The sequence below is a fragment of the Canis lupus genome, chromosome 16, assembly GCF_048164855.1.
Source record: "Canis lupus baileyi chromosome 16, mCanLup2.hap1, whole genome shotgun sequence".
Lineage (NCBI taxonomy): Eukaryota > Metazoa > Chordata > Mammalia > Carnivora > Canidae > Canis > Canis lupus.
Genome location: NC_132853.1, coordinates 13547228 through 13561887, shown reverse-complemented (window position 1 = coordinate 13561887; position 14660 = coordinate 13547228). Strand labels below are relative to the sequence as shown.

Genomic DNA, 14660 nt, shown 5'->3' with positions numbered 1-14660 from the left:
GTCCCGGGATCAAGTCCCACCTCAGGCTCCCTGCATGGAGTCTGCTTCTCCCTCTGCCTGTGTCTCTGCCTCTCTCTGTCTGTATCTCTCATGAATAAATAAATAAAATCTTTTTTAAAAAAAGGAAATATATACTTAAGTATTCAGAAGTAAAGAGGTATCATATCTGTGACTTAGTCTCCAAAGGTTGCAAAATATAAGTGTGTGATATGTATATATACACATATGTGTGTCTGTGTGTGTATAATAGCATGAGAAAGAGAATGATAAACAAATATGATAAAATGTCAAAATGGTAACTTTGGGGGAATCTGGATAAAAGATGCATGGGAATTCTTTGGATTATTCTTTAGGTTTTTAGCAAACCAAATATTTCAAAGTAACAAGGTTCTAAAAACCAGAATATATATAGTTAATGATAATCTACTTATTCATGAAATTTTGTTTCATTATTTCTCCTGTTCTGGATCATCTAACTTCCTGTCAATACAAATTCTAAAAACATTTTTACAAAATAAATATACTATTATAAGTTTATCTTTTTAAATTTTTTTAAGATTTTTATTTATTTCTTCATGAGAGACAGACAGAGAGAGAGAGAGAGAGAGAGAGAGAGGCAGAGACACAGGCAGAGGGAGAAGCAGGCTCCATGCAGGGAGCCTGACGTGGGACTTGATCCCGGGTCTCCAGGATCACTCCCTGGACCGAAGGCGGCGCTAAACCACTGAGCCACCCGGGCTGCCCCACTATTTTAAGTTTAAAATAAAATTTCTTGCCAAACATAATTAAGATGATGATCTCTACTCATAGGGAGGCTGATTCTCCCTCTTCCTGAGCAGATGAGCAAACAGTAACCTGATTATGTTACTGTCTTAATTCTATTTGCTATTTGTGACTGATCCATTGGATATTGGCCAAAATTGAGCCAAAGAATTATCCAATTTAATTTATATAGAGGATTGTTGTAAAAATATTAGATACTTGATGGGCCCCTGGGTGGCTCAGTCAGTTAAGTGTCTGCCTTTCGCTCAGGTCATGATCTCGGGGTTCTGGGGTCGAACCCAATGGTGATGCGGGAGGCATCCCTGCTCACTGAGGAGTCTGCTTCTCCTTCTCCTTCTGCCGCTGCCCTCCCCGACCTCACTTGTGCCTGTTCATTCTCTCTCTCTCTCAGAAATAAATAAATAAATAATTTTTAAAAATTAGTCTTGAGTGTCCTATGATTACCTGGAAATAATCACCCATGCTACCTGAAGCTTTTCTGTGCCAGTATAAGCTGCTTTTGGCTTCTTCTTTTTCTTTAACTTATTTTTCGAAGTAGGCCACTGGGTGATGTACACCCAGTGTGGGGCTTGAACTCACAACCCTGAGATCAAGAGTCCCATTCTCTACTGAGTAGGCCCAGCCAGGCACCCCTCTTCTTTTTCTTTTTTCTTGAACTCACAACCCTGAGATCAAGAGTCCCATGCTCTACCGAGTAGGCCAGCCAGGCACCCCTTTTTCTTTTTAGAGACTCAGTTCATTCCAGCTGACTGGAATTATTACTTTAAATGCTCATGTTGTCACTTTGATCTTGCTGACTTTTCTATATGCCATAAGACCCTCTAAATGAAGACTGACAGAATGCCATGGGGGCCAGGGCCTAGGTGGGAACCAAATTACCTAAGATATCAAAGAATCAGAAAATCTGACTGTTTATTTTGACCTCTGATTTCCCTTAGTTATCCCTTAGAGAAGTTCCCTTAGAGAAGTTTCTTGTGACATTACCTACCTGTCAGGGCATAGGTTTCATAGGCTAGACATTCAGCCCGAAGGTCATGGTCAAGACCTGGGTAGACAGGTGTACTAAAGGGCATTCTGTCTACAGCACAGAGCAGGTTATCTCCAGTCCAGGCCCCACACAGGACCCCCACCACACCATCATCAGAGACTCTTGCCAAGTCAAACAACATATTCCTATGCATCATTAAATATATAGCAAGCATGTTTTCTGTGAACATAAAGGAACTAACTTTGCATGTGGTTTGGAGACCAGTAAGACCCTGGGCAAATTAACACCATCTCAGGAACTCAGTTTCCCCATTTGAACAGCAAGAGGCCCAAATACTGTCTGAGCCCGCCCCCCCCCCCCCAACTTTAACATTCTCTGAAGTTAGAGGAACAGGTGCTTTTTTGGGGTTGGCTCCCAGGAGATTCTCACTTAGTTGAGTCACCTGGAAGATGGTGAAGGGTTCAGTGTAGAAGTCCAAAATAGGGTGGGGATGGTCCCTCTGGCCCTCCAAAGTCTGGAGTTGGTAGCTGACGTTGACACTGATGTTGGAGAAGCGGTCATCCTCACAGAGCTACAGTTACCAAGTAATGCAAGGTTGGAGTAGCATGTTGGGGAGATGAGAAGGAAAATCCTTTTAATTTTGATGTAGTCATAATAAGAAATAAATAATGAAAGTGGTGATTCAGAAGTCATAAGCCTTTTCCAAATAAGCCAACCTGAAGGGAAACTTCAACCAAGCTGCTTTGGGAAAATCTCACTTGATCTGCTATGGCCTCAGGCCTGATAACTCCTGATGGTTCCTATCCCTTTGGAGGGCAAATGGAAGCCACAGAAGGGAAGAATCATGGTCACATTTATGTTTATAAAGATCTTTCTCAAAGCAGCCTGGATATATTAGAAAAGTAAAAAACTGAAGATGAGGAGATTGCATAGGGTGCCATTGGCCATTAAGTGAGCCTTTCAGCCACAGTAGGAGCTTTGAACATCTAAGGAAGGGTAAGTGAGCATGATTCCTGTGTGGAAAATGTAGCTTTTATTTAAGGAAGGCATAGACTTGCTAGAAACTCTTTCTTAATCTAATTAACACTCTGAATAGACATAGGAACAGATGTGCAGGTAGAAGCATAACATATGAGTTTACTGGAATAAATTATTCTCCTAGGTCCTTCAAGGTCCTATCAGGCTCTGAAACCTGACGAATACATTTCCTTTATGTCTCTAGGCACCTTTGTCAGGAATAAACCTTTGTAAATGATAACTTTAGTCTTTATTTCTTTCCCTCATTCAATTTTTCTGATATTTATTTATTAAGGGCACTCAGTCCCACTGCTACTACCAGGTGAGGTGAGATGACATGAGGTAGAGGGATTTGTTACCAAGAAAAATGTCAGCCGTTAGAGCATTTCCCTTTGTGTCTGGCTTCTAGGAAGCTCAGAGGCATAGTTAGTGTTCAATTTCAGTGGATTTCTTTACTGTGCAGTACTATGACAATTAACACCATCTCTCATACCACTATGTCATTTTTGATCTCTTAGGATTATTTTAATTGTCTAATTTGTTTTGGGTATGTATCCTTCCTTGTATGCACACTCTTCTGGACTCTCTTCTAAACTCCTTCACTTACCTCTCCCTCTGTGGGAATGAGCAGAAGGGGCTCACAAAGACAGGGCACGCTGTCATTCCACTCTCTAAGGTAGCTCTGACAAATTCTCTTGTCTGAATACTGCAGCCTTTTCCTCTGCTTCACCACATCCACATCCACGGTGAAGTTCAGAAACATCTTTATGGAGCCTAGGAATGAAGATCAGACCTTCCTGATGAGGCTAGGGTGGGTAAGCCCTAGACAGAGGGCCCCTCACCTGCCTGCAGTTCCTTATGAGCCCCTCCTGAATGGTGTCCCCACCCAGTTCCTTGTGCTGGATTTCTGAGTCTCTTCATTTCAGAAGTATTTTTCTCATGGTCTTCTGGCACCCAGTTAGAGTTGCTCAGTGACCCAGCCCCAAACCCAAAGCAGCACATTCCCAGAGCTGTCAGTCTTCCCAAGGGAAGCAGGGCTCAGAGAAGAGGCTTCTATTGAAGGGGAAAAAATGAGGAGGAAGAATAATTCAGAAAATGGAGAGAGAAACCATAGAGTAAAACCTGAGATAGCAGAACTGGATGCACCTTACAAATTACCTGGGCCAACTCCCTTACTGTATAGAATAGACAAGATGGGAGATGCAGACATGGCTGCTTTTTTCTGTGTTCTTTCAGAAACTCGGGATCCCTGGGTGGCGCAGCGGTTTGGCGCCTGCCTTTGGCCCAGGGCTCGATCCTGGAGACCCAGGATCAAATCCCACGTCAGGCTCCCGGTGCATGGAGCCTGCTTCTCCCTCTGCCTGTGTCCCTGCCTCTCTCTCTCTCTCTCTCTCTCTCTCTCTCTCACTGTGTGCCTATCATAAATAATTAAAAAAAAAAAAAAAAAAAAAAAAGAAACTCAATCCAACAACCTTGATGAAGGGATCCAAATCCCCTCTTCCCAGCAGGGGTCAGATGAATCCCTTCGTAATATGGCTTTAACAGTAGGTCACCTTTCCTGGGGTACTTCCCACTAAAGAGAACCTAATGTCAAAGGAACTAAGCTCTAATAAAGGGATTTCAAGCGCCAGGACTTCATAACACTCCTTGTACCCCTCCCACTGCAGTCCTCTTTCCCTGTCCCTATTGAGGCCAAAATGGAATGATCACGACACTGGAGGTGGTGGGGAGCTAGGCTGCCTGTTACCTGACTCAGTAGCTGTGGTCCTAGAGCTGATTTCAAAACACAAACTTGCATTCACACTGCTGTTGAAGCCAATGGGTAGTGCCTTGGGAGTGAAAGTCATGGACACGTTCAGGTAAACCACAGGTCTTGAGCTAAACAAGACAGCAAAGAGAACTATGAGAAGTGACCGTAAGACAGACTTCAGTGCTCAGCTTATTAATTCATCCAATGAATATTTATTGAACATCTCCAGTATATGAAATGCTGTTCTGCATCTTTGGGATATAGTAGGGGAAAAGACAAGTCGCTTCTCTAGTGGGAAAACAGACAAGAAGCATATAAGAAGAAATAGGAAAATATTATGTACAGATAATGCTATGATAATAATATAGAATAAGGTAATAGAGATTGGAGGCTACTTAGGTTGGGTGATCAGGATGGCCTCACTGATAACATTTGAGATCTGTTAACAAGAGCTAGCTATGTGAAGATGAAGGGAACCTCACTCCAAATGGAAAGCACAGCTAGTGCAAAGGACGGGGTGGCAGCAATGAGCTTGGTTTGTTTGAAGAACACAAACGTCAGCATGACTGGAGCACTGTTAGTGAGACAGAGGGTAGTAATGGGAGATGAGGATGAAGGGATGGGCAGGGCCAGGTCACAGAGAGGGTAGGCCACTGTAGAGAATTTGGGTTCTTTACAGTGGGAGCCATTGAGGGGTTTTAAGCACAGAATAAAGGGATTCTTCTAGCAGCTGTGTGGAGAATGGGGCACAGGGAGTGGGAGGAGGGAAGAATGCCAAGCAGTGGTACAAGTGAGAGATGACAGCATCTTGTAGTGGGGGGTATTTTAGAGACAGAGCTGACAAAATCCTGTTAATGGGGGAGCAGAAGAAGAAATGAAGAACCAAGGATGACTCCTGGGATTTTGTCCTGAACAAATGGTACTATTTACTGAGCTGGAAAGCCCGGGGAAGGGCAGGTTGGGAGAATGAGTGAATGAGAATATGAGGTCCATTTTTAGACATGTTAACTTTGAGATGCCTGATAGCAACAGCCAAGTCTGGAACTTTGTGGAGGGCACAGGGCAGATAAGTGCTCTGCCAGAGTATTACAGCCATGGGGTTTGATAATTCACTTAGTGATGGAGCACAGACACTCTGAAATTCATATCATCATCAAAAACCATACCAAATACTTTGCTAAGATTCTCTCAATCTTCATAACTCTATAAGGTAGATGTTATTGTTATTCCCATTTACAGATGACAAAATTGGGACTCAGAATACAATAACCTGCCCAAGGGCACATGGTTCATTGAGAGCTGAGTTTCCAACCTGGATGGGCAGATTCCAGAATGCATTGCTCTTAACAACCACATTTACTCCCTCCCATCAATTCCTGGTATCTTCATGAGGGGTCATTGAAGTCAGGGCAACTAGGTGAGGCTGGGACTTAGGACCCTAGATAGCAGGGCAAACCCCTACCGGAGCACAGCTGCCCGGCCCAGAGCACCCACGGTGATGTCAACAAGGCCGTCACCAGTGAAATCTGAGCCACCAGCCACTGATGTGCCAAAGTAGTGGAGTCTTGAAGCCACCGCTGAGGCTTTGATCCGCTGTGGAGAAAGAAACACAAGGCATGGAGGAGGAAAAGGGGAGTCCTTTTGGGTTTTATTCAAATCAGTATGATCATCAATATGATTGAGGGTTCCCACCCCAGGGAGCCCTCAAGTGGGGAAAGAAAAGAGAAGGCGAGATTTCCCAAGGGAAGTAGCATTTGAATGGAGCTCTAAAGGGCAGGTGAGACTTGACATGGGGGCAGTGAGGCAAGCAGGGGTGGGGGGGATAGCAGGGCCATTGGAGGACATAGCTGGGGGCCACTACAGTGGGAACAACAGGGGATTGGGTACAAGGAGGCTTGGTGAGGGGCTGGGCAGTGAGATGGGCCTGTCTAATCAGACACAGGGTAGAAGGTGGAGAGTAGAAGAAGCCATGCCAGCAGTGGTGGGAATGGAGAGAAACAGGAGCCAGGCCAGGGGCAGGATATGGGAGAGAATCATTAGGACAAGCGTGCTAATGAGTGGAAGGGGCCCAGAGGAGGAGCAGGTCTGGGGAAAGAGAATGCTTTGGGTTAGGTAGCATGAGACTGAGATGCCTGGGGGCCCATCCAGTAAAGTGCTCAGGAGGCAGCTGGACATATAGGACTGAAGTTAGGAGAGAAACTGTGGTCTGAGGTGGATAAAAGTGCTCATAAAATACGTAACATGAGAGGCTGGCAATAGAGTCCTGGAAGATGAGAGTTAAGGCATGGAGGGGTTGGGTTGGGGAAGGAGCCAGAGAAGGTCAGAAGGAGAGGAAGGAGAATCTAAGGCAGGTCCATGGTCCGGAATGCCAAAAAAGGGAAATACAGGTGAGAAGATGTTGCCACAACTTCTTACCCCGCTGGAAGTGTCTGGGGTGAGGCCCTGGCCTGTAACCTCCAGGTGACTTCTGTCCTGCACTGGGCATTCCTGACCCCTTGGGACCTGCCTGACACTTAGAACTGGAGCTGACTTGGGGCTCAGGCCATCACTTGTAGGAGAGGTCAGAATCCCAGGCAGTGGCTGAAGAGAGCCCTGCAGGTTACCTGAGAGGGACTGGTAGAAAGGCCATCCTGACGTCCATTGTAGATGTACACACTGCCAAAGCTGGTGTCGTCATCTGCCCCAAAACCCTCCATGGGGGCCCCAATGGCCACATCTGTGAGCTTATCCTGACTGATATCCCCCACTGTTGCCACAGCAAAGCCAAATCGGGCATTAGTGAATCCAGGGTGCCCATTCAGTGTGCATGCCAAGGAGAAGGAACCGTTCTGTAAAGCAAAGAGGCAGCTCAGTCCTCAAGAGAGGAGGCAGGGTATGTACCCATGCTACACCAGGAGGCATGCTCATTGGACTTGTTTCTGATTCTCTAGCAGGGAGGCTGAGGCTCAGAAAAGGCAACGGACCTCCCCAACGTTACATAGTGATTGCATGGTAAAGCTGGGATCTTCCTGCCTTGTAGTCAGGACCCAGAGCCCGCCCTCTCTGTTCCCACAGCTAGGGGTACTGGACTGGCAGCTGGGAGGCCTGGGTTCTAGCCTTGGCTCTACCACACACTTGCTATGTAAACTTGAGCAAGTTCTCAATATCATCGAGCCTCAGCTTCCTCATCTGTAAAATGGGAGTGACACAGTTACTGTGAGAAACAAGTGGGATCATAGACAAACATGCTTTGTGAACTGTGCCGCTATCTGAGACGTTATCAACATGAAATGATGGGGTGGGGAAAGTGAGAAAGTGAGGTATGGGAGGAATGGTGATGATGCCCAACTTGACCACCACCCCATCTCTGTCCTTCCATGCAAGGCAGGGTCAGGGCCCTCCCCACCTCCAACAGCTCTGCACCAGGCTGAGCAGCCACAACCTCGGCAAGCTTGCAAAGACGAAGACTCCCACCTGCTCATTCAGATGGTACACATAGACTCTGCCTTCCTCTCCGTGAACGTGGTAAAATGGAGCAGCCACCAGCAAGAAGTCTGTGGTCCCATCCATGTCAACGTCCACAGGGCACAGCTCAGAGCCAAAGTAGGATCCCATCTATGGCCCAGAAGGAACTCAGCTCACAAGGGTGCTGGGGAGGCTTCCTCTGATACCCTTTAGCAAGGCTAGATCCTGCTCCTGCTCTTCCTGGATCATTTAGGTAATTCCAGATCAATTTGTTCACCAGAGTAATAAAGAAGCCTGGATGAGCTTCTTCTATGGATGAGCAGCCATATCCCCCACAATGGGGGAAGCCAGTTGACAATCAGACATACAGAGCACTGCATTTTGCCTGAGTTCTGTCTAGGTTGAGCTGATGACACAGTGTGCCTTGGAGCCTGTCCCATCCCCTCCAGGGCCTCCAGACCCTCCATCTATAATAATGAGGGTGTCCCTCTCCAGCAGGTACCTGCTCTCCTTCCAGCACTGGCACAAAGTTGGTCTCTCTGCTCTCCTTCTGGAGCTCAAACACGGCCCCCCGATGCTTGTACCGTGGTGCCCCAGCCACATAGGAGAGGCCACAGGTCTTGTGCAGCAGGGCCACTGCATAACCTGGGAGGGGGTGGTGGTGGTTGTGGCTGTGACCTCCCATTGGGCCACTCCTTTGACCCCCCAACCCCCACTTTCCCAGCCAGTCCTTCAATGTAGCCTGGGCAGGGGGGCAGATCTGGAGAAACTGTCTTTCTCATCCTTTTGATCAGAGTGCTCCCACTTACCCCCTATGGCTGGTCATATACATATGCCTCACCACACAGAAGTGATGTGCACACTCTCATATATACAGCTTCATTCAAAATGCACTTCTTCACACACATTTACCCCCCACGTTCATCACACATACTGTCTATGAGGACCAAGGAGAAGGGTGAAGTGTCACTCACCACCACTATTAATGGTGAGGCCCTGCCTCCTTAGGTAGCCGCCCAAGGCCACCTGAGCTTCAGTACTGAGAAAGCCCTGTCCTCATCCAGAAGGTCCTAATTCTCAGCCTCAGGGTCCCTAACCAAGGCCTATCTCTCAGTCCTTGTGACCGACCAGAGCTTGCCCTAAGTAGGAAGCCTAATATAGCCTGATGCCCAGCCTCAGTGCCCTGCCCTCACCTAGATAGCTGTACTGTGCAGTCTTGGCATCCGCTGCAGTCTGGTTCAGGAAGCAACCCTGGTGGCTGTGCATGTCGTAGAGCAGTGCGCCCCCTGACCAGTTAAAGGCCCCAACGGCACCGAGCAGCACCTGTCCCTACAGGGAATAAGGGTTGGAGGCCACCTGAGAGGGAGGGACTGGGGCCAGCTGGGTGGGGGGGTTGGGAGGCAGAGGCGGAGGCAGGGCTAGAAATGCAGGAGGAAGGTAAAATGGCAAATACTCAGTTCCTGCCTTGTACCCATGACCCTATCTGGACAACTGTCCGGGGGCACCTGGATGGCTCAGTGGTTGAGTGTCTGCCTTCAGCACAGGTCGTGATTCCAGGGTCCTGGGATCAAGTCCTGCATCAGGCTCCCTGCAGAGACTCTGCTTCTCCCTCTGCCTATGTCTCTGCCTCTCTGTGTTTCTCATGAATAAATACATAAAATCTTTAAAATAAAAAAAAAGGACAACTGTCCCTCCAGTGCCAGTCACCCCCAGGACAGAAATCTGACCTAGGTCCCAGATGGTGAGCATTAAAACAAAGTATGATTGAACAAGACAGAGCTCATCTCCTGTACAGGTTGCTGGGCCCATGCCTAGCACACAAGGAGTAATTTGCTAATCATAATTCCTCCTCCATGCAAGGCTGGTGTTCGTACCATGCCTGTATCTTTTCCCTCTAGTGAGGAAAAATACAAAACTTGGTAGGCAAGTGACCCAAGCCAAAGCCTGTGTTAGCAGGACATGTTAAAGGGGAACTGTTCAATCCTTGAGCACAGAACAAAATGACTCCTGTAATAAATATGGCCATTCCTTCATCTACCTCAAAGGTCCAGATTAGGGCAAGCAAGTACAAGTGTTTTCCTTTCTCCTAAAGGGGATCATCCAGAGGCATCATTATAGGAGGGCAGAGCCCTATAATGCAAGCCAGAGATCCCTGAGTCCCTGGTTGTCACCAGGGCCCCTCCCCTATGGCAAGCCTGCCTGGTGCTAAGCTGTCCACATACCTTATCCAGGATCTGGGCACTGAACCCGACCTGTGCCAGCTGGTAATGGAGGGCCTCTCCAACTGTGCCTAGAAGCCAAGAAGCCCAGTGAGACACTGCTGTGGGCTGAGATGAAGGGAGAAAATAAGTCAGGTAAGGGCCTGGTTTGACCTCACACTCAGAGTGAATGATATTCAGAATAATGGGGCATACACCAGGCTGAGATGGAAACCTGGTTCTGCTTTAGTAGCTACTGGCAGAGTAAGCTTGGGCAGCTTACTCCCTCTTTCTGGGCCCCAGTTTCCTCTTCTGTGAGCTTCTGAGAGTAGGATCCATGCCCCAGTCATCCTTCTATCTCCAGAACCAGAAGGAACTTCTCATCACAGCTTCAGGGAATTCTGGGGAAGTAAGGGGGCTGAGAATACTGTTGCCTTTTTAGAGATGGAATAGCTGAGGCTCAGAGAAGTGGTGGGAGTTGCCCAGAGAGCCATATGGGGATAGGACAGGAGTGAGGCAGGAGTACAGAGCCTGGCCTCCTCCCAGATGCTGAGGGGACTGCCCCTGGAGCCCCCACCTTCCATTTGAATGATAGTCTGCTGCAATTTGCTCAGCAATCCATCCAATGCTGTGTAGTTGGTCACTTTGAAGGCGTATCTGTCATCGGGGTCTGAGGCGATGAGCTTCAGTTCATGGTAGGTCTTATTTTTTTCAAATGCATTTCCCACCTGCAACAGGGGCCCTCGGTCAGTGGGTCAGGACCACGAAATCTGACTGGAACCCAGGCCCCAAGAGCTCTCAAGGCCCAGGGAGAGGGCTGAACCCCTATGCTGGCCTTCAGGGCCCTTTACCATCTGCCTTCATTCCCTGCTCCCTGTTCTCCTGCACACACTCCTTCCTTCTCTCACTAGGCTCATTCTCACATGCTGTGCCTTTTGCCTGCAGAGCCCTTCCCACTTCCCCTGCACTCTAGGCCAGCTACCCCTATTTGTCCTCCAAGACTCAGCTCAGCACCATCTCCTCCAGGGTCCTTCCTTTGGGATTCCTGAGTGTCCACTGCTCTTCCTCCCCATCACTGCTGGGCAAGTGAGCTGTGACCACCATTGGGTAACAAGCCCTCTGTGTGAAGACCCAGTATGGGGTGGGGGAAGTGCAGGACGTAGGGACTGGGAGTAGTTGGTGAGTGTCTGTGAATAGAGCAAAGCTTCGGTAAGCTGTTTATAGAAGCCTCTATGAGGAACCCTGGCCCTTCCCAGCCCAGACGGCCCAAAGTCAGGAGGTGTCCCCCACACCTGCCTCTTACCCCAATGGCAAAGCGCTCAACACCTTGCATCTTTGGAGAATTGATGACAGTTGTGAGGTTGAGTGGGTCTCCAAATATGTCACCATCGGTGAGTACCACCATGACCTTGGATGCATTTTTTCTGGAGCCGTGGTTTGGCGTGAAGATGTTGTCTCTAAGTAGGGAACAGTAAATGAAGAGGAGAACTCTGCCAAGGGGATACTGAGCTCTGGGGAAATTTTATTCCCCAGAATATGATCTGTTTTATTCACTGATCTTCCTCCAAATGGGGAAAAAAACCCAAAGAGAGGTGGTGATGACCCCTTTGGCATATAGCAGGCTCAGGTGGAGGGGAGGCTGTGACACACCCTGCCCCTCACCTCCTCCTATAGAAAGGTTCTAGACAGCACTTCAGTCTACTCGTGTGAATAATGAAATTAGTAACGTGGCTAATATCTACATACTACTTATATGCCAAGTACTGTTGTAAGCGTTGTACATATTTTAACCCATTTAATCCTCACAAAAATCCTATAAGACCAATACTATTATTATTCTCATTTTATTTTATTTACTTATTATTTATTTTTTGAGAGAGAGAGAGAGAGAGGGAGAGAGGGAGGGAGGGAGGGAGGGAGGGAGAACATGTGTACTCAGGGGTAGAGGCAGAGGGAGAGAGAACCTGAAGCAGACTCCATACTGAGAACAGAGCTTGACACAGGACTCAATCTCAGGACTACAAGTCAGTTGCTCAATCAACTGAGCCACTCACGTGCCCCTATTATTCTCATTTTAAAAGTGAGGCATCTGGGGCACCTGGGTGGTTCAGTCAATTGTTTCAGCTCAGGTCATGATCTTAGGGTTGTGAGATCTAGCTCCACTTGGGCATGGAGCCTTCTTAAGATTCTCTTTCATCCTCTCCCTCTGCCCCTCCTCCACACCCCCACCCCTGCTCCCATATGTGAGCTCTTTCTTTCAAAGTAAAAAAAAAAAAAAAAAAAAAGTGGGCAGCCCCGGTGGCTCAGCGGTTTAGCGCTGCCTTCAGCCCAGGGCCTGATCCTAGAGACCCTGGATCGAGTCCCACATCAGGCTCCCTGCATGGAGCCTGCTTCTCCCTCTGCATGTGTCTCTGCCTGTGTCTCTCTCTGTTTCTCTTGTGAATAAATAAATAAAATCTTAAAAAAAAAAAAAAAGTGAGGCAACTGAAGCACAGATAGGCAGGCAACTCACTCAAGGTCTCCCAAGTACAAATTGGAGCTGAGATTGAACCCAGGCAGCCTGGCCACAAAGCCCATACCTGTAAGCACTGTGTTCTACTGCTGCTCACAACAGGAATCTTTAGAAGAATTTTTGGAGGATGTCTTGGGATGTCATTCATCAGCCAGGGCCAGACTGAAAGACCTTGCATTCCCTTGCTAGAACCTCATCCTCTCTTCTTCATAGCTCTGTCTAGCCACCTCTCTGGGCATGATGCCTCAGAATCTCTGGGCAAGGCCATGAGCTGGCATGTAGTAGGTGCTCAGGTAATTCCCACTACCCTCATACTTACAGGACATGCTGCATAGCAGAAGCGGTCTTGGTGACATTCCCAACTTGAGTGATGTTCTGGACTTTTGCGAGGGAGGTCATCACATCCTGGCTGTCCCGAAGATCAAACTCAGTCTGGATCACTTCCCCGTATTGCACTAGGGCAAAGCTACACTGGAGGAGAAGAGCCAAGGTGGGGAGGAAGTTGGCAGAGTTGCCATGCCCAAAGCATCCCCAACCCCTTAGATGGCTTTCCCTGGAAAGAGTGAAAGAATCTATTCATTTCTCCTTGACTCCAGGCAGGAGGAGATGCTAAGGCAGAGGGAAATCTCTAAGCAAGTAGGGATGGAGGAAGCTATGATCTTAATGTTTCCCAGTGAATCATAGAATTCTCCCTAAAACCATGTGTCTGTGTAGTCCCCCTCCCACCCATTTACTATGGGATTGGTGATGTGATTAGCTTTGGCCAATGGGACATTGGGAAATGTGATACAATCAGAACCTTGAAAAGTACATGCATGCACAAGGTCTTGCCCTCTTGGAACATTGCAGCCATGAAAAAGTTGGGCTGGCCTGCTAGAGGCACATGGCCCAGACAAGGCCATCTTAGGTCATCCCATCAAGCAATAGGGTGTCTGCTGCTACAAGAGTAACTCCAGGCAAGACCAACAGAAGAACCACCCAGCTAAGCCCAGCCCAAATAGCTGATCCACAGAACTGTGAGCAAATAATGGTTGTTGTTTTGATGTGGTTTATTCATAGCAATAGAGAATTGATAGACTGTGTGATTCTACCTCTTAGGGAAGCCCACCTCAAAGCACTTCTCATAGAAGTTCCTCATCATGTTGGAGATGAAGTCTTTGGCTCTCTGGAAGTCTGGGGGATCAATGCTTCCTGAGCCATCTAGGATGATGGCAATCTCAGTGCCTGGGCCTAGATAGAGAGCAGGTCAGGAGTGAACATGGAATTTGAGGCAGCAGTGAGGGCAGCATCTACTGCCTTCCAGGGCACACACCCCATTCAAGCCCTAAGAGCTCAGTTCAGGGAGGATGTTGGTAAAGTTCCCAAGAGTGAAGCTTTTGTCTCAGAGGCAAAGAGAGCCAGAGCCTGCTCAGACTCTGACTTGCTGAGTGAGTCACTCCCATTGTTCCTGCTCTTTAGGCCTCAGTTTACCCATCTATAACATGGAGGGGGGCAGAGCTGGGACTGGCTAGGTCTATAGAATCCAGCCACTATTCCCCATCTTCCAGACCTGGCACACCTCACTCCTGGAGGTCGCCAGCCTAAGGGTCAGCTCTGACAGCCTCTGGTAGCAACCCAGATCTGCCTCTTCTTACCAGCAGTCTCTTCCTCCTCCTCCTCCTCCACTTCCTCCTTTGTCTTCAGAGCCCGACGCCACCTGGCTGTCTTCTCTATGCTGCCTTTCTTGTTTCTGTAGCAGTCTCTGCCATCCACATGTGCATTGGGATCCAGATTTTCTTTAAAAGACACACGTGGAAGAACTCAAGAGTCAGCCCCCTTGTTCACCTCCCAGTAGACCCACACTTAGCTCTGCCCGATTCCCTTCACAGGGACCTAGGCTTGCCTTGCCCTCTCCAGGCCTCTGTGTCCCTCTACATCTCCCATGAGTCTTCTTAGAGACCCAAGGAAATCTTTTCAGGATGTCCAACC

General features: G+C 48.0%; 1 protein-coding gene across 3 annotated transcripts in view; it reads right to left on the bottom strand.

The window, feature by feature from the left end:
• Positions 1–14660, bottom strand: part of ITGAE (integrin subunit alpha E) — a 67409-nt gene that overhangs the window by 23998 nt on the left and 28751 nt on the right. For all 3 annotated transcript variants that reach the window (XM_072778949.1, XM_072778948.1, XM_072778947.1), the window contains exons 6-19: positions 14327–14467; positions 13801–13922; positions 13012–13163; positions 11484–11637; positions 10758–10908; positions 10205–10272; positions 9176–9311; positions 8485–8627; positions 7992–8132; positions 7142–7366; positions 6001–6131; positions 4536–4666; positions 3396–3562; positions 2214–2342 (exon numbers count right to left, since the gene is read on the bottom strand). In XM_072778949.1, coding sequence (XP_072635050.1) covers positions 2214–2342; positions 3396–3562; positions 4536–4666; positions 6001–6131; positions 7142–7366; positions 7992–8132; positions 8485–8627; positions 9176–9311; positions 10205–10272; positions 10758–10908; positions 11484–11637; positions 13012–13163; positions 13801–13922; positions 14327–14467 — 1991 coding nt within the window. The remainder of the gene's footprint in view (positions 1–2213; positions 2343–3395; positions 3563–4535; positions 4667–6000; positions 6132–7141; positions 7367–7991; positions 8133–8484; positions 8628–9175; positions 9312–10204; positions 10273–10757; positions 10909–11483; positions 11638–13011; positions 13164–13800; positions 13923–14326; positions 14468–14660) is intronic.